General features: G+C 44.6%; 2 protein-coding genes and 1 long non-coding RNA gene across 7 annotated transcripts in view; 1 reads left to right on the top strand and 2 right to left on the bottom strand.

Annotated features, from left to right (window-relative positions):
• MX2 (MX dynamin like GTPase 2) overlaps nucleotides 1-4,976 on the bottom strand; it is a 44,633-nt gene extending 39,657 nt beyond the window's left edge. Inside the window, exon 1 of one of the 2 annotated variants that reach the window (XM_033232522.1) lies at nucleotides 4,836-4,976. The gene's annotated coding sequence lies outside the window, so the exon portion shown is untranslated. Of the gene's footprint in view, nucleotides 1-3,975; nucleotides 4,036-4,835 lie in introns of those variants that run through there. The other variant, XM_033232523.1, reaches the window with a different exon arrangement.
• Nucleotides 583-3,004, top strand: LOC117095812. Its single transcript, XR_004442191.1, has 2 exons — nucleotides 583-828; nucleotides 1,703-3,004. It is a non-coding gene; the product is annotated as an uncharacterized LOC117095812 (long non-coding RNA).
• A 3,879-nt stretch (nucleotides 4,977-8,855) lies between the features above and the next one.
• Nucleotides 8,856-25,342, bottom strand: part of FAM3B (FAM3 metabolism regulating signaling molecule B) — a 63,148-nt gene continuing 46,661 nt past the window's right edge. For 2 of the 4 annotated variants that reach the window (XM_033232519.1, XM_033232521.1), the window contains exons 4-7: nucleotides 24,170-24,220; nucleotides 22,483-22,570; nucleotides 20,834-20,966; nucleotides 8,856-9,432 (exon numbers count right to left, since the gene is read on the bottom strand). In XM_033232519.1, coding sequence (XP_033088410.1) covers nucleotides 9,343-9,432; nucleotides 20,834-20,966; nucleotides 22,483-22,570; nucleotides 24,170-24,220 — 362 coding nt within the window. In that variant the 3' untranslated portion in view covers nucleotides 8,856-9,342. The remainder of the gene's footprint in view (nucleotides 9,433-20,833; nucleotides 20,967-22,482; nucleotides 22,571-24,169; nucleotides 24,221-25,342) is intronic. The other 2 variants (XM_033232517.1, XM_033232518.1) reach the window with 1 other exon arrangement.

Genomic DNA, 25,342 nt, shown 5'->3' with positions numbered 1-25,342 from the left:
CTTAACATGGTCCTGCCTGCCTCCCAGGAGTGTCAAAAGAAAATATGATCCCATGGAAAAGGTCTCTGCTGTTTTTTTTTTTTTTTTTCTTAAATAAAATTTCACGGCCGGGCGCGGTGGCTCAAGCCTGTAATCCCAGCACTTGGGAGGCCGAGACGGGCGGATCACGAGGTCAGGAGATCGAGACCATCCTGGCTAACATGGTGAAACCCCGTCTCTACTAAAATACAAAAAACTAGCGGGCGAGGTGGCGGGCGCCTGTAGTCCCAGCTACTCTGGAGGCTGAGGCAGGAGAATGGCGTGAACCCGGGAGGCGGAGCTTGCAGTGAGCCGAGATTGCGCCACTGCATTCCAGTCTGGGCGACAGAGCGAGACTCTGCCTCAAAAAAAAAAAAAAAAAAAAAAAAAAAAAAAAAAAAAAATAAAATAAAATTTCACTCAAGAACATATCCATGGATTTATTTAACCCCCTTAATATAAATAAATTATGTTAAGATTGTATTAGTCTTGTGAATATGCAATCACAACAAATTACCTTGCAGAAGTCCAAGCTAGTCAAATTTGCTCTCCTGGTGAATCCAGGAGCTCTCTCTTGTTCAAGAGTGAGAGAGACAATTGTCCTGTCCTCCCTTAGCCTTGGCCTTGGCCTTGGGAGTCTGAGACTCTGGCCAGCTTGAGCCATGTGGATCCTGAGAGCGCTCCTGGGTAGGCATTTGCCCCAGTGGAACGCCTCGTCAGAGCAGTGCACAGCAGGCCCCGTGGAGGATCAACACAGTGGCTGAACACTGGGAAGGAGCTGGCGCTTTAAGTCCGGACATCTGAAACTTGGTAAGACTGGTCTTTGGAACTTGCCCACTCCATTTGAGTGGAAGCGTGGCCTGATGACCCATGGCGTGCCTGTACCGGCACTTTGGCTTTTTTTTTGACTTGACTTGAATTAATTGCTTGATATTTTGGTTTAGTTTTGTTTTTGACTTGAATTGCTTGGTAACAGGCGTGCCTTTATTGGCACTTTGGTTTTGGTTCTGATTTTGACTTGGCTGAAATTGCTTGACGAACAGGTGTGCCTTTAACAGCACTTTGGTTTTAGTTTTGATTCTGATTTAGTGTAAATTAGACGAGTGAGTGATCTTTCACCCTGTCCTTCTTATAGTGTGAATGTTGTTTTGTCTCAAGAGAAAAATAGGGCAGCCACAAAGTAAGCCCACTCCGCTAGGAACTCTGTTAAAACATTTCAAAAAGAAAAAAGGAAAGTCATCAAATCATCAAAACTTACTCTATTAAAATGCATGTTACAGAACCTTAAGAAAGGTTTTGCAGGAGATGATAGAGTTAAGTTAACCCCTTAGAGGTTAAGATCTCTGTGTGAATTAGAACTGCCCTCTTTTGGTGTTGGGTGGCCCACTGAAGGAACTATAGACAGAGAACAACTGGCCATGTATTTAAGGTGGTGACGGGTCGGAGGACAGCCAGTGTACCTAGATCAATTCCTTTATATTGACTCATGGTTAAATATAGTATAGACAAAATCAGCATAAATTTAGCCGTTTAACAGCTTATTGCAGAAAAAGCCAAAAGTAAAAGTAAGAGCAGCTTCGCCAGCAGACACAGAGTTTAAAAAGGGAGTCCCAGAAATAGCAAGAGAAGCCAGTTTTGCAGGAGCTGCCAGAGATAATAGAAATTCTTTCTCCATGTGTCCCAGCCTACCCCGCTTTACCGAGGCCAACAACCCCCTCAGAAACGAGATTCAGGAGCTAACACGCCCCAGGTCTCCCCTCGAAGGGGAGGATCGGAGCCTCGAGACGCCAAGGAAGGAAGTCAAGATAGTCAAGTGGGCCATCTCAGATCTGGTCTTGCTCGAGCTATGCAAATGCCTCTCAGGGAGAGGCAAGGACCTGTCTATTATAATGACCAGGCCTACATCTGTGGGAGCAACAGACTTTCATCTCTCAGCCCTTTTCAACCATTGATCTACTAAACTGGAGACACCCTGAACCCGCTGCCTTGCTCCCGGCAGCCAGAGCCCTGTCCAGCATGACTGTGTAGAGGTGTTGGACTCAAGTGTACTCTAGCAGACCTGACCTCTGGGACCAGCCTTGGGCATCAATAGACTAGGAGCTACACGTAGACGGGAACAGTTTCATCAACCCACAAGAAGAGAGATGTGCAGAATATGCGGTGGTAACCCTGGACACTGTCTTTAAGCTGAGCTCATTGCTTTAATTCGGGCCTTAGAACTCAGTGAAGGTAAGACTGTAAACATTTACACTGACTCTCGGTATAATGCCTGTTTAACCCTCCAAGTGCATGGAGAATTATATAAAGAAAAGAGCTTTTTAAACTCTAGGAAAAAGGGAAAAAAACACCCAGAGAATGCAACTCAGCTTCAGCGTTTGCAGAGGTACTGAGAAGAACTTCTGCAGAAGCTAAGAGTTGGTAGAGAAAAGCAAGTAATATAAGAAAAGATTTCGGGAGTGCTTCAAGGAGCTGACAAAAGCCTAAGTCAGTTTTAAAAAAGCCTCTATAAAGCATTCTGGCTTTACACCCCATTTAACCCTGAGGCTGCTGAAAATCAGTATATAGTGAATACTTCATTTGTTAAGCAAGCCCAGGGTAACATCAAGCAGAAGCTGCAGCTTTGAATACCACCTAGTCTATAAAAGTGGCCACCAAGGTGTATGTTAACTGTAACCAAGGAACAAAACTGGGAAAGAGCAAAAGAGAAAGAAAGACTAAGTGTTAAAAAAAGAAAGAAAAATTAGCAATGTACGGGTTTAACACAGATTTGATCCTAGGTCTTCATTTAGAAAATAGTTTCCAGCTATAAAAATTTAAAACCCTCATTATAAACATATTACTAGTAATAGAAACTTGCTTGCTGCTCCCCTGTGTGTTACACTTGCTGCTTCAAATGATAAAAGGTTTTGTAGCTATCATGGTTCATCAGAAAACTTCAGCATAAGTGTATTACATAAAACACTATCACTCTGTCTTGAAAAGAGACTCAAAAAGTAAAAATAAAAGTGAGTACTCCCACTAATTAGTGAAAATTCTCAAAGCGAGGGATAAGGAAGGAGACCACTACTACTCCTGCTGCCCTCCTCCCCCCCACCTTGCCTAGTTCACAAGACAGGAGGAAAGAGAGAAAGAAACAAAAGTAAGATAAATAGCCGACAACCTTGACACCACCACCTGGCCCTAGTAGTTAAAAAAAGTAGTAATAATAACATCAACCCCTTACCTAAACTACTTGTGTTATCTGTAGATTCCAGACACTATATGAAGAAAGCATTGTAAAACTTTTTGTTCTGTTAGCTGATGCATGTAGCCCCCAGTCACGTTTCCCACGCTTGCTCAATGTATCACGACCCTTTCATGTGGACCCTTTAAAGTTGTAAGCCTTTAAAAAGGCCAAGTATTTCTTTTTCAAGGAGTTCGGCTCTTAATATGCGAGTCTGCCGACGCTCCCGGCCGAATAAAAAACCTCTTCCTTCTTTAATCCTGTGTCTGAGGAGTTTTGTCTGCAGCTTGTCCTGCTACAGTACCATTGCACTCCAGCCTGGGAAACAGAGCAGGAAGACCCTGTCTCAAAAAAGAAAAAAAAAAAAAAAAAAAGAAAGAAAAAAAAATTGCACATCCGAAGGGAGTCAAAAGTGCTTCAGAGGGTGGGATGGGAGTGGGAAGTAGAGCAGAGTAAAAGGAGGAGAGGGTGTGAGGAAAGATAGCTTGGAATGCTGATCTTTTTAAACTGCTACAGACAACATTCTAAATACAAAATAAGAAAGAACAGTGTTCAAAAGGTGTCATTAAAGCCGAATGGGGTGGCTCACGCCTGTAATCCTAGTGCTTTGGGAGGTTGAGGCGTAAGGACTTCTTGAGCAAGTGAGTTTGAGACCAGCCTGGGCAACATAGAGAGCCCTTGTCTCTACAAAAATAAAAAATAAAATAAAATGAACCAGGTGTGGTGGTGCCCACCTGTAGTTCCAGCTACTTGGGAGGCTGAGGTGGGAGGATCCTTTGAGTCCAGGAGCTTGAGACTGCAGTCAGCCATGATCACACCACTGCACTCCAGCCTGGGGAACAGAGCGAGACCTTGTCTCAAAAAAAAAAAAAAAGAAAGAAAAAAAAGGAAAAAAAAAGGTGTCATTGATACCATCATGTCTCCTTTCCACTCTGTATCAATGATAAAATGGACTTCAGCCCCCAGAGTGCAGGCGATCCAGGGTGCAGTGGTCCAGAGTACTGGAGTTGGCCCCTACTGGCTGGGAACTGGCCACGGTGGGAACATTCACACCATGAGAACAGAAGAGAATCCGCAAAGTCTAGAAATCAGGCACCACCCTCTGCCCTGCCCCACCCTGCCCCATGACAGCCAATTTCCCAGCATATGATCGTCACCAAGGTCATGTCAGAGCATCACAAATACCACAAAAGAAGGAACACTTGAAGCCCTCCGAGACAGCTTTTGGGGCACAACGCTCCTTATTCAACCCCCAGACTTTGTAGAACGCTGAGCAAAGCTGTCCTAAAAACCACCCTTTTGTGTTCACCCAACTTTGGCCAGATCAGGATGGAGGCCACCCTGTCCCCAGGGCCAGCCACTTCCCCTCCCGAGTCTCTCTGTGTACAGAGCTACTGTGGGCTGGAGGCAACATGGGCCCTTTCTGCGCCTCACACCAGAGGCAGCATCAGAATCTTATCTTTACGGCTCCTGACTCCCAGCACATGCCATGTTCACCAAGCAGATGTCATGTCACTAGGGAAATATTTTTTAAACGCGCATCTGCTGTGCATCAGACACAAAGCAGCCCTCCCTGCACTGGGCCCGTTCTTACCGCTGCACGTCCAGGATGGAGAAATCGTCTCTTCCCTTTCCTCTACTTCACTTTTATGTGGCGTGTGAACCACTCCCTCCCCTGCTCCGTCACCAACAAACAGGGAGAGAAATGAAACTACTTGATCTGGCCACAGAAATGAAACTGAGTTATCAGCATGCTCTCCAGATGACTCAGAGAGTGGTCCTCAAACTCGAGCTGCATCCAAATCCTGGGAGAGCTGTGGAGACGGGATGGCAGTTCCCCCAACCCTGCCGGAGAGTCTGATCTATCAGGTCTGGGCTAGGCCTGAGAATCAGCATTGCTAACAGATTCCAGGGGAGGCTGGCATGGGGGCAGCTCAGAGCGGCTTGGTCACTGGAAGGCTCTGCCATAACAGTGCCATCCAGTACCACCTGTGTGGCTCTGAAATGTGATTACCGTGACCAAGGGACTGGACTTTGAACTCCATGTGATTTGAATTAATAGCCATGTGTGGTTCGGGTATCAGACCTCACAGATGCACTGCTGTTATAGCCCAGGGACATGCTCTCAGGTACATGATCTGAACGCGCTGAACTGTCCTGCTTAGCTTCATGCCTGAGCCGCACCTGACAAATGTCACGTCTCCCCTCGTTAGGTGCGGAAAACCCAAAGAAGGAAGGTCAACAGCTTTCTGCAAGCTCTCCTTTCCACCCGTGATCCTCTCCCAAACAAAAATCGACTTTACGCATTAAAAAAAAAAAATCCTGAGCACCTCTTTGCTAAGTCATTGTCATGACTTCCCTTGAGCACAGGCTCAGCTTTACAGAAGATATTTAGAAACTTAAAAATATTTTTCAAAACCTTGGCATTAGAAATATTAATGCCAGATCATCGTCAGGATCACCTATCCCCGAACCACTTCTCTTCCCGAGAGCCCAGGGACAGATGCTGAGGAGTGAGGGGAGGAATTTGAATCTCAGACTTGGCAGCGTGATATGACATTTGGCTTCACTAGGAATGTCTTTCACAACAGGGCCTGGACCGGCCTACTGCTTCAAGGAAGTCACAAAGAAAGGCCTCAGAGAAGCCTGACAGAGGAACATGAGCAGTTTGGGCCAACTCAGGGGACCCTCCACCCTCCGTCAAAGCAGCATCCCCCGCCTGCACGCCCCTCACCAGCCACCCTGGGAAGGACCAGAGGTGCCTGCGCATGCAAACTTCAAGGACAGGGTTCTTGTGTTCTGAGCGCTAAGCCCTGAGGGTGAATGAATGTCCCACGCAGCATCCAAGCACAGAGGCCGAGGCCGGGGCCAGGGCTGGAAAAGATGCTGCTGCTCGGGCCTTGGTCACAGCCGCCGGGTGGAGATCTTTCCTCAGCTGCACATCAGGGAGCGTTACAGTGTGCAGCTTGGTAAAGAGGTGAAGTCCAGAAGCCCCAGTGCCCGCCTCCTGCTCTGGCACACTGACTATATGGAAAGCACCAGCGCCTCTGTGTGCTGATGAAGTTTCTGGCCACCTGGAAGCACCTGCAGCACCTGGAGCCGTCTAGAGCCAGCATGCTCTCCCATGGCCTCTCCAGTCACAGTAGGAGAGATCAAGCATTTAAATGCTTCCCTGGATTAACAGGACAAAGGCAATGGTGAAGTGCTGTAGACAAGCAGGGTTCTTACCTGGGGTGTGTGCCTCCCAGCAGAGCACAGGAGCAGCAGGTACACCCTGGAGTGGAACTCCACCCTCTCATTGTCCGTGTGACCTGGCTCTTTCTTTTTTGTTTGTTTGAGATGGAGTCTCACTCTGTTGCCCAGGCTGGAGTGCAGTGGTGAGATATCTGCTCACTGCAACCTCGGCCTCCCAGGTTCAAGCGATCCTCCCACCTCAGCCTCCCAAGTAGCTGGTATTACAGCAAGTCCCACCATGCCCAGCTAATTTGTTTTGTATTTTTAGTAGAGATGAGGTTTTACCATGTTGGCCAGGTTGGTCATGAACTCCTGACCTCAAACGATCCGCCCATCTTGGCCCCCCAAAGTGCTGGGAATTTGGTTGTGAGCCACTGCACCCAGCCTGGCTCTTCGGTCCTTAGCCTCTCTGTGCCTCACCAGTTTCACTGGGTTAAATCATCATGATCCTGTCACAGGGTGGGTGTGAGCGGTGACCAGCAGGGTCCATATCGGGCAGGGAATGTGACTGTGACGTGGCCAGCCCCCTTGCATGGTGTCCACTGGTGGGGGACTGGGCTGGGGGCTGGCAGTGCCTAGCGCCTTCAGAGATGGAATGACAGTCTCCACACTGAAGACCACATTGTAGGGAAATCAACAGGATGTGGAAATGAATGGCAATTCACAGTCCTGTGTCCCGGGCACAGACGCAGCAGTGATCTGCAGGGACAGCAGAGGTCCAAGAGGCCATCACTGGGTAGGAGGGGCCGTGGTCACAAGAACTTCACAGCCCAAAGCTGGATCCCTGGGCGATGCCTGGCCAGGAGTGCCCCTGAGGCCTATTCCATGACAGTGAACTAAGATTAACGATGCTACAAAAATATAGCAATTTCGGCCAGAATAAAAATGTACTGCCCTCCTTTTTTCATACACAAAAATGTCTATGCATACCAAGAGCTCAGCACTTACCAGGGCCTATATTAGTTTTGTGGGGCTGCCATCACGAAGAACCACACCTGAGTAGCCTAAACAGCAGAGGTCTCTGGTCTCACAGCTCTGGAGGCCAGAAGTTCCAAATCGAGGTGTCAGAAGGACTGTGCTCCCTCGGAAGTCTCTAGAGGAGATGCTGTTCCAGGCCTCTCTCCAGCTTCCCATGGTTTGCTGGTGATTTGGGGTGTTGCTTGGCATACAGGTGCATCATCCCAGTCTCTGGGTGGGTGTGTCCAAATTTCTCCTTTTTATAAGAACACCAGTCCTGATAGGTGGGGGCCCGCCCACCCTACTCTAGGACCACTTGATCTTTACTGACGGCATCTGCAGTTAACCTGTTTTCAAATAAGGTTGCATTCTGAGATCCTGGGGGTTAGGACTTCAGCAGATGAAATTTTAGGGGACATAGTTCAGCCCCTACTGGGATCTGAGCCATGACCCCATTCAATGGTTTGCAGCCTCCCTTGCAGACACCAGACTCCCTGAGGGGCCTCTGGCCAGGGCAGGGCTCATAGGCTGGGTGATGCTCCTCCCTGAGCTAGAGCACTGCTTGGCTCTCAGCAGTCATCAGGTCATTGCATCTCCACTCACAGTGGCCACCCCCTTCCCTGGAAGAGGGCTGTCATGCAGCCCACAGCCACACTGCCCATGGTTTGCTGGGGCCCCTGAGGGAGGGGATGACATCCTCTGGCCTCACTGACCTGGCGCCTCCCATGTTTGGGGCCTTGGGATGTGAGCAGGTGGGGCTGACACATCAGACCAGGAGCTTGGTGAGGCTTGGAGGCTGGATTTCTGTTCCCTCCCTGGCTTTCATACCTGACAGGGGACACCCCTTCGGCCTGACTTTTCACACCTAGGGCTCAGCTGTGGCTGGCCTGTGGCCACACTAACACAAACAAAAAAATCAGTGCTTATAAGCCACTGAGACTTGGGGCAGTTTGTTACTGTGAGAATGCTGGAAATCAGGGTGCCATGTAGCACCATGTTTTAAAAAGGAGTCCTGCCAACAAAAATGCTTGGAAACCATTCATCTATCCCAACTCTTTTATTTTACAGATGAGATATAGAGGCTCAGAGAAGCAGTATTAACCTGGCACCAAAGTCTCCTAGCTCTTCTAGGGCCAGGCCCGGGAAAGAGGTGAGAATGGACGCCTGGCGCCGACTGCTGGCCCCAGTGACTCTATTTTCTTAGCCCCGAATCACACACGTCATCTGACTCACCGTTTCAGCACGTGTGGAACATCCTGGACTCTTGGATGTACTGCTGCATCTTCTAGAGAGTGAGGCGTTTGGTTGCCCTCCCGAGAGCTCAACAGCCTGGCATGAAGGCAGGGACTGTGTACTGTACCGCCAGTACCAGAGGTGGGAGGTACCCAGTTGTGGAATGAATGAATGCATTCACAGGCCCACAGGAAGACTGCAAGAGCTCCACTTGAGTTGAACAAGGACGCTACCTAAGCCCTCAGAACTGCTGCTAATTCTCCCAGCAGAAGGAGGCGACTGTCGGAAACTAGGAGATGCTTGGTGATAATGGAATAAAGGTTTCCTCTCTGCAGAGCTGTCTGGACCACACAGGGGTCACACTTAGATCTGATCATAACATAGCTCCACCTGGACAAGCTGTTTCTTCCAACCCTCTTTCCAGCTTGAATCACATCATTACCTTTAAGAATTTCCATTCGTTTTAGTTTCCTGCTAACTGACATCTTCACTATATAAAATACTGGTATAAAAATACTGTGTACCAAGATTTGATACAACTAGCAAATGTTCATTGGTTTACAACAAACCCAAAATACTCATCAAATATGGACTGTTGGATTTAGAAAAATAAGATTGTTGAGCGATTCCAGCTGCATTTGTTTATACAGAACACATTTATTAAGGACCCTGCAGTGTCAGCTTGGTTCTTTGGGTACGCAGCCTTCTATCTGGATCTCTGCAGGCCAGCCAGAATATCTGTTGTTCTTAGTATCCGAGTGGTTGATCTGTGTAGAGAAAAGAAGAGTTTTATTTATTCATTAATCTAATAAACAAGTATTTAATCAGTGTCAGCTGTGAGCAGACACAACCACTTCCTAGATGTGAATTTGCTCCAACCAAAACTGGGTGTTTGATTTCCAATACATTTCTTAATAACATATTTTTAAATTTAAATTAATATATAATAGATGTACATATTTTGGGGGTATATGTGATAATGTGATATATCCATATCATGTGTAAAGATCAAATCAGGGTAACTGGGATATCCATCACCTTAAATTACTTTTTCTTTATGAGAGGTACATTCAAATTATTCTCCTCTATTTTGAAATGTACGATAGATGATTTTAAACTATAGGTGCTCTAATGATCTACTGAACACTGTGTCTTATTTCTTCTAACCATATATTTATACCCTGTTTTTTAATAATATTTGAAGCAGTTGTTAATACGGCTGTAGAACTTTCTGCAATGATGGAAATATTCTAGAATCTACCTATGTGGTGGAATAGCCCATAGCCACGGTGGGTTATGGAGTACAGATGGTCCCCAACTCATGGTGGTTTGACTTTACAATGGTGCAAAGGAGGTAATGCATTCAGTAGAAACTATACTCCGAGGACCCACACAACCATTTTGTTTCACTTCCAGTACAGTGTTCAATCATTCCATGAGACACTCAACACTTTGTTGTAAAATAGGCTTTGTGTTAGGTGATTTTGCCAACTGCGGTCTACTGTTAAGTGTTTTGAGCATGTTTAAGGTAAGCTAAGCTAAGCTATCATCTTTGATAGGTTAGGTATGCTAAATGCATTTTCAATTTACAATATTTTCAAATACGATGCTTTTATTGGGATGCAAGCTGAAGAGCATCTGTACTTTAAACGTGAATAGTGCAACTGATAAACCAACATTTGAATTCTATTTAATTTTAATGAATTTAAGTATAAAATGTAAATTTAGCTAGTAGGTATCATATTGGGACAGTGTAGCTCTAATGTTTAGTTTTCAATTATGGGGGTAAAACTACATGTTTATATATATGTGTGTGTGTGTGTGTGTGTGTCTGTGTGTGTGTGTGTTTGTATTTTTTTCCCAGAGTTCTTGCAAAGTTCCTTGCTCAGCAAATGTGTATTCATCCTGAATGGGTTTAGTCCTCTATATCTTCAACTCTTTTTTTTTTTTTTTGAGACGGAGTCTCGCTCTGTCGCCTAGGCTGGAGTGCAATGCTGCGATCTCCACTCACTGCAAGCTCCGCCTCCCGGGTTCATGCCATTTTCCTGCCTCAGCCTCCTGTGTAGCTGGGACTACAGGCGCCCGCCACAGCACCCAGCTAATTTTTGTATTTTTAGCAGAGACGGGGTTTCACCATGTTAGCCAGGATGGTCTCGATCTCATGACCTTGTGATCCACCCGTCTCAGCCTCCCAAAGTGCTGCGATTACAGGCGTGAGCCACCGCGCCCGGCCTATCTTCAACTCTTTCACAGATAATAGAGCACCTTAACTTGATGCTTAAATAAAGTAAGGTGCATTTTATTAATAACCTTGGAATTCTAGTAATATATTCCTTTTTATATAACAGCTTTACTGGGATATAATTCACACAGTATAAAATCCACCAATGTAAAGTGTATATAATTCAATGGTTTTAGTATGGTCACAGAGCTGTGCAACCATCACCATGGTCAATTTTAAAACATTTTCATCACCCAAACAAGAAGCCATGTACCCATTAGCAGCCATGAATCTCCTTTTCCCCCACCCTAGGCAGCCACGAATCTCCTTTCTGACTCTGTGGATCCTCTCATTCTGGAAATTTCATATAAATGGAATCATACAATATGTGACCTTTTGTGTGTGTGTGTTTGTTTCACTTAGCCTGTTTGCAAGGTTCATCCACATTGTAGCATGTATCAGAACTTTATGTATTTCAATATATTCCATTGTATGGCTATACCATATTTTATATATACAGTTCTTACCCATTAATCAGACATTTGGGTTGATTCCATTTTTTGGCTATTATAAATAATGTTGTTATGTGTGCACAAGTTTCTGTGTGGACCTATGTTTTCATTCTCTTGGGTATATACAAACAAGTGGAATTGTTGGGTCATAGGGTCACTGTATGTTTAACTTTTTGAGGAACTGCCAGAATGTTTCCCAAAGCAGCTGTACCATTTTACATTTCCTCCACTAGGGCATGAGGGTTCTAATTTCTCCATATTCTCACCAGCACTTCATATTATGTCTTTTTAAAAATCATAGCCAACCTAGTAAGTGTTAGGGGGTATCTCATTATGGTTTTGATTTGTGTTTTTCTGAAAACGAATGATGTTGAGTTTCTTTTCATGTGCTTATTGACCATTTGTATATCTTCTTCTTTTTTTTTTTTTTTGAGACGGAGTCTCGCTCTGTCACCCAGACTGGAGTGCAGTGGCCGGATCTCAGCTCACTGCAAGCTCCGCCTCCCGGGTTTATGCCATTCTCCTGCCTCAGCCTCCCAAGTAGCTGGGACTACAGGCGCCCGCCAACTCACACGGCTAGTTTTTTGTATTTTTTAGTAGAGACGGGGTTTTGCCGTGTTAGCCAGGATGGTCTCGATCTCCTGACCTCGCGATCCACCCATCTCGGCCTCCCAAAGTGCTGGGATTACAGGCTTGAGCCACCGCGCCCGGCTGTATATCTTCTTTAAAGTAACATCTATTCAGATCTTTGTCCATTTTTAAATTGGGTTGTCTTTTTATTATTGAGTTGTAAGAGTTCTTTATGTATTCTAGATTCAGGTCCCTTATTTGCAAATATTTTCTCCCATTCTGTGGTTTAACTTTCACTTTCTAGAAGGTGTCCTTTGAAGCACAAAAGCGTTTTTTTTTTTTAACCTTTAAGTTCAGGGGTACATGTGCAGGATGTGCAGGTTTGTTCCATAGGTAAACACGCATCATGGGGGTGTGCTGTACAGATGATTTCATCACCCAGGTATTAAGCCTAGTATCCATTAGTTATTTTTCCTGATTCTCTCCCTCCTCCACCTTCCAGCCTCTGATAGGCCCCTCTGTTGTGTGTTGTTCCTCTCTATGTGATAGTGTGTTTTCATCATTTAGCTCCTACTTATCAGTGGGATCATGTGACACTTGATTTTCTGTTCCTGCATTAGTTTGCTAAAGATAATGGCCTCCAGCTCCATACATGTCCCTGCAAAGAACATTATCTCATGTTCTTCTTTATGGTTGCATATTATTTCATGAGGTATATGTATCACATTTTCTTTATCTAGTCTATCTTCAATGGGCATTTGGGTTGACTCCATGTCTTTGCTATTGTGAATAGTTTTGTAATGAACATACGTGTTCATGTGTCTTTATGATATAACAATTTACATTCCTTTGTTTTTTGAATATTAAATTTTACTTACAACAAATATAATTTGTTAGGAATATTCCCAGTAAGGGGACTGCTGGTCGAATAGTATTTCTGTCTTTAGGTCTCTGAGGAATTGCCACGTCTTCCACAAAGGCTGAACTAATTTACACTTCCACCAACAGTGCAAAAGCATTCTTTTTTCTCTACAACCTTGCCAGCATCTGTTATTTTATGACTTTTTAATAATAGCCATACTGACTGGTGTGAGATGGCATCCCATTATGGTTTTGATGTGCATTTCTCTAATGATCAGTGATGTTGAGCTTTTTTTCATACGCTTGATGGCCACATGAATGTCTTCTTGTGAGAAACGTCTGTTCACGCCCTTTGTCTTTTTAATGGGATTTTTTTGGGTAAATTTGTTTAAGTTCCTTATAGATGCTGGATATTAGACCTTTGTTAGATACATAATTTGCAAAAATTTTCTCCCATTCTAAAGGTTGTCTGTTTATTCAGTTGATAGATTCTTTTGCTGGAAGGACAAAAGTTTTAATTTGCTGAAGGGCAACTTACTTTTTATTATTTTATTATACTTTAAGTTCTAGGGTACATGTGCACAACATGCAGGTTTGTTACATATGTATACATGTGCCATGCTGGTGTGCTGCACCCATTAACTCATCATTTACATTAGGTATATCTCCTAATGCTATCCCTCCCCCCTCCCCCTATCCCACGACAGGCCCCAGTATGTGATGTTCCCCTTCCCGTGTCCAAGTGATCTCATTGTTCAATTCCCACCTATGAGTGAGAACATGCCGTGTTTGGTTTTCTGTTCTTGTGATAGTTTGCTGAGAATGATGGTTTCCAGCTTCATCCATGTCCCTACAAAGGACATGCACTCATCCTTTTTTTACGGCTGCATAGTATTCCATGGTGTATATGTGCCACATTTTCTTAATCCAGTCTATCATTGATAGACATTTGGGTTGGTTCCAAGTCTTCGCTATTGTGAATAGTGCCACAATAAACATACGTGTGCATGTGTCTTTATAGCAGCATGATTTATAATCCTTTGGGTATATCTCCAGTAATGGGATGGCTGGGTCAAATGGTATTTCTAGTTCTAGATCATTGAGGAATCGCCACACTGTCTTCCACAATAGTTGAACTAGTTTACAGTCCCACCAACAGTGTAAAAGCGTTCCTATTTCTCCACATCCTCTCCAGCACCTGTTGTTTCCTGACTTTTTAATGATTGCCATTCTAATTGGTGTGAGATGATATCTCATTGTGGTTTTGATTTGCATTTCTCTGATGACCAGTGATAACGAGCATTTTTTCATGTGTCTGTTGGCTGCATAAATGTCTTCTTTTGAGAAGTGTCTGTTCATATCCTTCACCCACTTTTTGATGGGGTCGCTTTTTTCTTGTACATTTGTTTGAGTTCTTTGTAGATTCTGGATATTAGTCCTTTGTCAGATGAACAGATTGCAAAAATTTTCTCCCATTCTGTAGGTTGCCTGTTCACTCTGATGGTAGTTTCTTTTGCTGTGTAGAAGTTCTTTAGTTTAATGAAATCCCATTTGTCAATTTTGGCTTTTGTTGTCATTGCTTTTGGTGTTTTAGACATGAAGTCCTTGCCCATGCCTATGTCCTGAATGGTAATTAGCCTAGGTTTTCTTCTAGGGTTTTTATGGCTTTAGGTCTGACATTTAAGTCTTTAATCCATCTTGAATTAATTTTTGTATAAGGTGTAAGGAAGGGATCCACTTTCAGCTTTCTACATATGACTAGCCAGTTTTCCTAGCACCATTTATTAAATAGGGAATCCTTTCCCCATTTCTTGTTTTTGTCAGGTTTGTCAAAGATCAGATGGTTGTAGATGTGTGGTATTATTTCTGAGGGCTCTGTTCTGTTCCATTGGTCTATATGTCCGTTTTGGTACCAGTACTATGCTGTTTTGGTTACTGTAGCCTTGCAGCATAGTTTGAAGTCAGGTAGTGTGATGCCTCCAACTTTGTTCTTTTGGCTGAGGATTGTCTTGGCAATGTGGGCTCTTTTTTGGTTCCATATGAACTTTAAAGTAGTTTTTTCCAATTCTGCAAAGAAAGTCATTGATAGCTTAATGGGGATGTCATTGAATCTATAAATGACCTTGGGCAGTATGGCCATTTTCACGATATTGATTCTTTCTATCCATGAGCATGGAATGTTCTTCCATTTGTTTGTGTCCTCTTTTATTTCGTTGAGCAGTGGTTTGTAGTTCTCCTTGAAGAGGTCTTTCACATCCCTTGTAAGTTGGATTCCTAGGTATTTTATTCTGTTTGAAGTATTTTATTCTCTTCTTTTGTTGTTAGTGGTGTCATAACTAAGAAACCATTGCTTAAATCAAAGTCACAAAAATTTATGCCTCTGTTTTCCTCTAAGAGTTTAATAGTGTTAGCCCTTCAATTTACATATTCAATTTACTGTTACTTAATTTTTGTAAATAGTGTGAGGTAGGGTCCAAATCTATTCTTTTCCATGTGAATATCCAGCTTTCCCAATACCATTTGTTGAAGAGATGATTCATTCCCCATTAAATAATCTTGGCACTCTTGTCTAAAGTGAATTGATCAAAAATGTGAGAACATGCACATCTGCTGGAGTCTAAATTCTATTTAATTTCTCTGTATGCCTATCTTTATGCCAGAGTGACATGATCTCAATCACAGCAGCTTTGTGTTATGTTTTGAAATTGGGACATGTGAGCCCTGCAACTTTGTTCTTTTTCAAGACTGTTTTTGTTATTTGGGTCTCTTGAATTTCCATATGAATTTTAGGATAAACTTTTCAATTTCTACAAAAGATATCAACTTGGATTCTAGTAGGAATTGTGTTAAATCTATAGATCAATTAATGAAGTATTGAGATCTTAACAATATTAAAATTTCTGGGCCGGGCGCGGTGGCTCAAGCCTGTAATCCCAGCACTTTGGGAGGCCGAGGCGGGCGGATCACGAGGTCAGGAGATCGAGACCATCCTGGCTAACACTGTGAAACCCCGTCTCTACTAAAAAATACAAAAAAAACTAGCCGGGCGTGGTGGCGGGCACCTGTAGTCCCAGCTACTCGGAGGCTGAGGCAGGAGAATGGCGGTAAACCCGGGAGGCGGAGCTTGCAGTGAGCTGAGATCCGGCCATTGCACTCCAGCCCGGGCGACAGAGCGAGACTCCGTCTCAAAAAAAAAAAAAAAAAAAAAAATTTCTTACCCATGAACATGGAATATCTTTTTTTTTAGGTCCTCAATTTCTTTCAACATGTTTTACTGTTTTCAGTGTAGTAGTCTTGCATCTCCTATGTTAAGTTTATTCCTAGGTATTTTTTTTTTGATACTGTTATAAATATAATTGCTTTCTGAATTTCATTTTCAGGTTGTTCATTGCAAGTAAAGAGAAGTATAATTGAGTTTTTACATTGATTTTTGTGTCCTGCAACTTTGCTAAACTTGATATAAGTTCAAATAGTATTTTAGTGGACTTCTTAGGATTTCTATTAAGTTGGTGCAATTACTTTTGCATCAGCCTAATATATATAAAAATCATGTCATCTGCAAACAGAAATAGTTTTATTTATTTATTTATTTATTTATTTATTTATTTATGAGATGGAGTTTCACTCATGTTGCCCAGCCTGGAGTGCAGTGGCACTGTCTTGGCTCTGCAACCTCTGCTTTCTAGTTTCAAGCAATTCTCCTGCCTCAGCCTCCTGAGTAGCTGGGATTACAGGCGCCCGCCACCATGCCTGGCTAATTTTTTGTATTTTTAGTAGAGATGGGATTTCACCATGTTGGCCAGGATGGTCTCATACTCCTGACCTCATGATCCACCTGCCTTGGCCTCCCAAAGTGCTAGATTACAGGCGTGAGCCACTGTACCCGGTCTACTTCTTCCTTTCTAATGTGACAACAGATCTTTCTTCCCTCCCTCCCTCCTCCGTCCCTTCCTCCCTCCCTCCCTTCCTTCCTTCTTTTCTTCTCTTTTTCTTTTTCTCTTTCCTTCTCCTTCCTTCCTTTCTTTTCTCTTTTCTCCCTTCCCTTCCCTTCCTTCCTTCTCTCCCCTCCCTCCCTCCCTCCCTCCCTTCCTTCTTCCTTCCTTCCTTTCTTCCCTTCCTTCTGTCTCTCTCTCTTTCCCCTCCCTTCCTTCTTAGAATCTCCACTACAATGTCGAAAAAAGTATCAATGATGAATATCCTTGCCTCATTGCTGATCTTACAGAAAAAACATTCTGGTTTTCACCGTCAAGTATGCTATTAGCTAGGAGTAAATTCTCTTTTATGTTTAGTTTGTTGAATGTTCTTTATCGTAAAGGGGTGTTGAATTTGTCAAATTTTTTTTCCATGTCTGTTAAGATAGTCATGCTGTTCTGCTTTTCATTCTATTAATGTTGTACACATTCCATTGACTGATTTTTGGATGTTAAGCCAACTTTGTATATCTGGGATACATCCCACTTGTCTTATATATCCCTTCTTAAAAACACCCTTCAGATTAATGTATTCATTGTTGAGACTTTGGAAATCCTAAAAGGTGGCTCCTGCCTTTAAAAGCTAGCAGTCCAAGTATGAAAAGGCAAATAACAACAATGCAAAGCACTGCATGCCCTCTCAGGGAAGATGCAAAATGCCAAGGGCATGACGGGCAGTGGTGGCAGGGCCAGAGAGGCTTCTGGGAAAAAACAGCCTTGAGGTGAATCTTTAAGGCGGCTTTGAGAAGGCACCCTGTGCACGGAGGGAGGCAGGTGCAGAGGTCCACACGTGGAAAGTTACTGCAGGAGTATAAAGAAGAGACCTGAACAGAGCAAGCATATGCGCTGCAGGGTGTGGGAAGAGCACACAAAGCATGGGAGGAGCTGAGTGGGGCTGAAGACAAGGGTCTGTGCTCCAGTTAGGATCACCAGGGACAAGACTCAGACCATGCTGGAGATGATGAGAATGATGGCTCCTCCTCCTGTGTCGTGCTTGTCACGGAGCAAGGCAGGCTCCGCTACCCACAGTTCAGGGTGCAGAAGAGGCTCAGGGCTATGAAGTGCCAGCCTCAGGTCATGCAGTCGGGGTGGCCAAGTCCATATCTGAACCAGGTTATCCTCACTTCCAAGACTCCTGTCCTTATTTATTTCTCAGTTTCCTTCCTCCTATAAAACCAAGAGGTTGGATGGAATAATCTTTGAAGTTCCTTGTACTTTAAAATTCAATTCAGCAGGTAGTGGGGTCATTAAAGGCTCTGCATGAGAGTGGCCCAGGCACTGTGCCTAGAAAGCCGACTCCTGAAATAGCAGGTGGAGTGGGAGTGAACAGGGAGTGGGGAGACCCCTGAGGACTCAGGAGGCCCTCCCAACATGGGTATACCATCTTTAGGGAAATATACCACCTGCAAGTCTGAATAGCCAAAGTAACACAGACACAAATGATTCCTTCAATGGCACTTGTCTCAAGCTCGTGGTAAGACCTGTCTTGAAGCCCTGGCTACCAGTCCAGGCCTCGCCAACATTTGAGCAAACATCCTTTAGCGCCCCTGAACCACAGCAACTCTAGTAACTCTCCAGCACTGACTGCTTGTCTTTATACTCCTGTAGTAACTTGGATAACTTTTAGCTGACACAAGTGGGCAAAACAGGCATTTTCCTGAAATTCACTTGGAGCCGCCATTTCCAAACACATTCCTTCTCTAAACTCAGCCCTGTGACATTCAGTCTTTCTCTTGATTTCTCCCATTCCAGAAACTCTTTCATATGAAGGAAATCATAAGGAAGGACCACCACTACCTCTGTGCAATTCCAATGAGGTTTTTGTTTTCTATTACTTAGCTAAACATTAATGAAGAACCTGTTTGATGAGATGTTAACATTTGAGTTAAAAAGGATTTCAGCCTCACACCCCAGCCTTTCTGATACAGTCTGGACACTCTCATAAATAAGCTGGAGAACTGCAGCATTGGTAGTAGTAATAACCACGGATGCTTGCGTGCATGGGCCAATCCCTGTGTGACACAACGTCCCGGCTGCCAGGAGTACCTGCTCACCGTCACCCTTGCTGGTTAAATAAGCTGGGGTGGTTAGATAAGGCAGGACAAGGCCCCTGGAGATGCTAAAGGGGACTGTGGAGTTGGGAAGGAGGGAAAGAGGAGGAGGAGGAACAGGGTAAAAGTGGGGAAGGAGCAGAGAAGTCAGAGGACGCTGTTAAGGGGAAGTGTGGGTATGTATGTGGAACCAGGGCCTCCATTATCTAACCACCCCAGCCGGGGAGCTCCAGGAAGGCCCAGCTGTTCTGGGTTACAGGACTCCACTCTGAGCTTCATGTGTTTTTCTTCTTTCATCTTCAGGAGTCCTTCTGTGACAGGAACTATCTTTATTTACCTCTCACAGGTGATGATTCTGAGCACAAAGGGGTAGATAACCTTCCAAGACCACACAGCCAGGTGGATAAAGCCTGGACGTTCTGAAGATGCCAGCCTGTGGCACGATCACACAAGGGATCGGAGAGAAGAGGGCCGAGTATTCGCTCCCCAGGGTCGGCCTGAGGAAATCCCGGGGAGAATGGGGTGCACACCGCAGCACAGCTGCTGGCCCTGGAGGAGGCAGGAAAGCTGGAGCCCAGAGAGGTGACGTGACTTGTTTAAGATCACACGACGTCCCCTCGCAAAACTAACACAGGACCCCAAGCCTCTCCTTCCCTGTTGTGTGGCTGGTTCAGCTTGCCCTCAATGTGGGTCCAGGCAGTGGTGGGGCCCAAGGACCCCCACCAATCAGAGCTCAGAGAGTGCCTCTCTTGTTAGGGCAGACCCATGACAGCTCACTGTACAAGCAAGTGCCCAGGCACAATCATAAGCAAGGAGGGGTCGAGGCCAGGGCCCCGGGAAACATTCCCTACACGTTCTGCAGGGCTGACTTCCTGGCTCTAGAGGAACATGAAGTCACAGGGGCAAAACATGCTTGTTTAGATGCATGCTAAAATAACCATGGTTTCCAGCCTTCAGAACATGAGACTAGAGGGGGTCACAGAAGGTCTAGGGTTTCCTGGGAACCAGTCACAAGTTATCTGGTTGTGTGGCCTGCACTGAAGTTGCACCTTATACAGGCCCCTTCTCCTCCACCTCAGGTGGTCATGGCAACAAGAGGATGCCGAGTTGCTTCTGTTGCTTGTCTTTTTTCCCAGAACTGTATCCACACCAGACAGCACAAGGAGGCAGACTAGGACCAAATGTCAGAGCCTGAAATCAGAAGCAGCCTACTGCACACCCTGGAGATGTAGAAATCTCTGCTTTCTTGGAATTTCTAGCTAAGTGGAAAGGAGGCCCTTATCCTCAGAAGGTATAGTGGGGAGCACTTGCTCCTTGGCCATGCAGCACAATTTCCTCCTCTTCTGCACTGGTTACCACAGCATCATGTCCTGGAGAGCAGAACCCTCTGACATTCTCCAGGACATCATGATTGTCATCGGATGCTCAGCTTGTTACTCCCACACATGTTGCAAACCCTCAGTTGGGATTTTCACAGGAGACTTAGTGGTTCATAAGTGAGAACGTCATTGTTTGCTCTTTACTTCTCTTTGATAAATAAAAGTCATAAAAGGAGGGACTTAGAATCAATCGTGACATGTGTGCAGCACTGATCTGGTATCCAGCCTCTTCTGCATGTTTGGCGTTCACCCTGTCTGTTCATGCTCTCAGCCATCCTAAGAGGTGAGCTCTCTTACTTTCCCCATAGCAGGGGCTTGGGGAGGTAAACCTCCTGCCCAAGGAAGAAGAGGCCCAGGACAGATCACGTTGGCTGCAGCATGGTGAAAATTCAATACCAACAGCCCATTCAGAATTTTCTACTTTGAAAGAGATTGGAGAAGTTTGAAACTTCTGTCCGTATCTAATGCTGATCTCATGGAAACAGTTGACAAAACTCTTATGTTTGGAGACAGGGAGTTATAACATTACCACCAGAATGTTTTCAAGTCACAGCACTTACTATACTCACCACTGGTGGAAAGGGACATTTAAAAACCACTCACCTTTTCTCTCTGAATTTCGGAAGGGAGTTCAAAGCCTTTTGCTGCAAGAAATACCCAGCTAGACCTGAATTTCATGTTCCTGATTTCTTTACTTCCAAGTTCTTCTATGGCATTCTTTGCATCATTATTCAGTCTGCGGGACAAAGGTAAAAGCATGTGAGCATCTCAGGGAGATGTGGAGGGGAGTGGAGCCCTGCTCTGGGTGGACTATGCTGTGCGTCCTTGGACAGAGGTTTCTAAACACATTTATCTCCTGCTGCAGTGCATGATACACAGTGGCAGCTAAGAGGCACATGTGCTTCTTGAGGATGTCACATTTCTAGTTAACCATTGGACATCCAGAGCCATTTTAGATCCCAGTTTGGGACACAGAATTCTACTTCTCAATTCTGGAAAGCCCTTGTGCTTTGGGGTTCAACCACAGGCCCACTCTCAGCCAACACAATTTTCGGCTATTGCTCTGCCCCTTGTTTACTGACCACAAAATAAGGTGGAGAGAAGTTGCTGAAAGATGAAAGCAAACGTCAAAACTGCCCCCTTTTCATAATCAGAAAAGTCTGCATCAAAAAGGAAAAAGAAATGTAAACAATACTGCCACTGCAGACAGGAAGATTTAGAGAAGTGACAGGACGGTAGACAGGAAAGTAAACAGTTACGTTTAGATTGTTGTAAGTGACTGAAATCAGAGTTTTTCAAAGTATGTGCTAAGGAACTTCGGTTTGGTAAGATGCTCCATGAAAAAAGGAATCTGAGGTCAGATACATTTGGGAAATGCTGTGGTCAGTAGCCCTATCTGGGAAATTCACAATGCAAATAAGCACTTTGAAGGTTCTGAGACATTCTGCAGCAAAGACAAAGGTTTGGTTTACTTAGTAAGATATACTCTGAGAAGCACTGACCTACATCCACTTCTAGTACAGTATTGAATGTGTATGTTCATATTTCTTTATTCTCTTCTTCTGTGTTTTTTTTTGTTTTTTTTGTTTTTGTTTTTGTTTTTTTTTGAGTCTCACTCTGTCACCAGGATGGAGTGCAGTGGTGCGATCTCGGCTCACTGCAACCTGCGCCTCTTGCGTTCAAGTGATTCTCCTGCCTCAGCCTCCTGAGTACCTGGGACTACAGGTGCGTGCCACCATGCCCGGCTAATTTTTTTTATTTTTAGTAGAGATGAGGTTTCACCATGTTGGCCAGGATGGTCTTGAACCCTTGACCTCGTGATTTGCCCACCTCAGCCTCCCAAAGTGCTGGGATTACAGGTGTAAGCCACTGCGCCCAGCCTCTTTTCCTCTTTCTATAGGGAAATTATCTCAATTTCCTTTCACATTGCTGTAAGTATTAATGCCACCCTGGGTTTAGGCTTTCTGTCCAGAGGTTAGTTTTTCTGTCCTAATTATGGTCAACAGCGGGTTTTTCTTGATTCCTTGAAATACTCCTTTGATTTAGATTCTAGTACTTCTGTGGTTAGTGATGTAATTTTTCTAAAGAAATGCCATCTATTTTGTCATGATCTTTCACTCTTTTTCCTTAGAGAAGTACTTTGCTCCTGGACTTTCTACTTCTCCCCAGAGGATGTCACTAAGAGGCCCTGGCAGTCTCTGCCCCAGCTGGCTTCTCTTGCCCACTGCTGTGACACATCTACACCCACTTACCTTGTGCTTCCGTCATCATAGGTCACCATGAAGAGCAGGGATTTTGGAGAAGCACTCTGAATAAACTTTATCATCGGTCCAGAGTTATCTATTGGGGGATACAAGTCAGTTTTAGGGTCCTTGCTATTCACTGAGGCTCTGCCTTGGGTGCTGGGCTTCCTCCTGCACCTGCGTTCTGTGTCCATTCTGAAACCTTGGGGTTCTGCTCGCTGCTCAACCTGCAGATGGTGTGCTAGCTCTGGACATGTGAACATTCACTGGGTACAATGGGGACTATCTGAGGTGAGTGACACAGTGTAGAAGGAAAACAACTAGGCAGAACACTTGCAATAGGTGTTCAGGGTGGTAGTGAAAGGGGGTCAAGATAAGGAGCTTTTTTTTGACCAACAAACAAGAGAAGTAGAGCCTCTGGTAGAAAAAGAAAAAAAAACCCTCCTTAGAAATGAGATCATAAAGATTATATTAACCAAACTCTTAACAAGCAGCAGCCTGTGTGGCACAGGTGGAGTGTTCTCTGCGGTCACTGATAAAGCACCACACCCACACCATGACCACTGAGCAGAGTAGCCTTGCAATCACACCTCCCTGTGCAGAAGAGAGACTCACACAGAACTCAAACATGAGACGTGTGGAACATGGGCAAGTTTGTGCCAAGAGACTTATCTATGCCTTATAAAATAAAGATAAACCACAAACCCTGTTACTCATCACTGTGGCTCATTATTTACTGTTTTGCTTAGGTTAACTGCAGAGTAAAACTGTGTACTTCTCATTGGGTGGGTGCAGGCGTTTTCTATTCTTCGTCTTCACTATCTTTATAAAAGCTTGTTTTTGACAGTCTCAGTGATATATAAAAATAAGAGGGGATAGTATATCCTGGCCAACAACTGTAGTCAAGACTCAGTGCCCAGAAAGGAGAGACCATCGAGAGAGACTGGGCACCCGTGGGTTCCGGGAATTCTTGCGCTGTGTCCAGCAGAGCACTGTGAGTCACCAGGAGTAATTGTAACAGCTTTCAAAGGATGATGATATTTAGGCTGGATGCTGGTGACTTCATTTTACATATAATGTATGTTGTTTTTTTTTTTTTTTTTTTTGAGATGGAGCCTTACTCTGTCACCCAGGCTGGAGTGCAGTGGCATGATCTCGGCTCACTGTAAGCTCCGCCTCCCGGGTTCACGTCATTCTCCTGCCTCAGCCTCCTGAGTAGCTGGGACTACAGGTGCACGCCACCATGCCTGGCTAATTTTTTGTATTTTTAGTAGAGATGGGGTTTCACCGTGTTGGCCAGGATGGTCTCGATCTCCTAACCTTGTGATCTGCCTGCCTCAGCCTCCCAAAGTGCTGGAATTACAGGTGTGAGCCACCGCACCCGACCAAGCTTTTTTTTTTTTTTTTTTTTTTTTTAAGGCTTTTTCTCTTTCTTATTATATCATGAGAGCTAAAAAGAGAAAGACTGAAGAAAACTAACAGAAGAAAAGACATTTCTAGATGATGCCTTCAAATGTTCTATGAATTCAATTAGAGTTTAAGAGGATCTACATAAGACCACACTAGATTACTCAGGAGAGCTGCTGGCATTTTTCTAGAAGACAAAATAAAAATGGTTGACATTTTTCTTTGTGCTTTTTAATCTTAATTTTATGTTTAAAATTCATTTGAATTTTAACAGAAAAAATTTTCTTACCGCCTTCATACATATCAAAATGTTGTGTTGCTGTCACATTCCCAGTTACATCTGAAAATAAAAGAAAGAGTATTTTAAAGGAAAGTTCACAGAACTAGGGCACACTTGCAACACCAGGGCCCGGGGAAGGAAATATTTCTTCCCTGTCTATCTCCAGGAAACCTCACTGATGTAATGATCCAGCCTGCAGAGACAGGGCTGGCCCTTTGAGGAGAGTCCCCAAAACAAGGTCAGAGAAAAGTGCTGGAAGATGTGTTAGAACTTTCTACCAGTTTGCTTCGCATTACAATTGATGGAACACTAATACGTCCCCCACCCAACTTGTCCCACAGAAACACCAGAGACACCTCATTCAGGCCCACCCACCTCTTCTCAGAGAAACACCAGACATCCCCCTCAAACAGGCCCACCCGCCTCATCCCACAGAAACACCAGAGCCCCTCAGCCAGGCCCAACCGCCTCAGGACACAGAAACACCAGAGTCCCCTCAGCTAGGCCTACCAGCCTTATCCCACAGAAACACCAGAGTCCCCTCAGCCAGGCCCACCTGCCTCATCCCACAGAAACACCAGACGCCCCCCTCAACCAGGCCCACCTGCCTCAACCCACAGGAACAGCAGAGCCCACTCAGCTTGTTCACTTTCTACTTTACAGTCTCCTTCAGGGCTGTCAGACTAGGAGCATTTTATCTCCACTTCCACAGCCCTCGCGTCTCGGGGCTTTATGTCCACTCACTCATAGGGATGTTGTGGGAAACCCTTTCCTTCTCCTCTGGGCCCCTCAGTGGCAACTGTGAGAGAGCTTTTTTCCAGACCTAAGAGAAAGGCCGGGTTTTGTTTCCCATGAGGCTGCAGTGGCTTTTATCACACAGAAGTATGAGATGGTCTGTGGTCTCAGCCCCTAAGCAGACACTGGGACTCTGGGAGCAAACAAGAGGCTCAGTCCAGGACCACAGGTTGCACCCCTTTGGCGGCCCTTCTGGTTTTAACCCTACCTTTGGCCTATCCCTCTGTTTTTTCCTTTTTTAAAAATAAAGTCTATATTTGGTTTTCAGTTGCTTATTTGTTGTTAGAACCACAAATAATCTGTGAAGTGAGACTTGTCAAAATAATTGAATATATAATTTTAAAATGCATTAAAATATAAACCTGGCCTAAATCATGTGCAAAATTC

The sequence above is a fragment of the Trachypithecus francoisi genome, unplaced genomic scaffold (genome assembly GCF_009764315.1).
Source record: "Trachypithecus francoisi isolate TF-2019V2 unplaced genomic scaffold, Tfra_2.0 Lachesis_group14, whole genome shotgun sequence".
Lineage (NCBI taxonomy): Eukaryota > Metazoa > Chordata > Mammalia > Primates > Cercopithecidae > Trachypithecus > Trachypithecus francoisi.
Note: the sequence above shows the minus strand (reverse complement) of the source record. Positions and strands in the feature narration are given on the sequence as shown.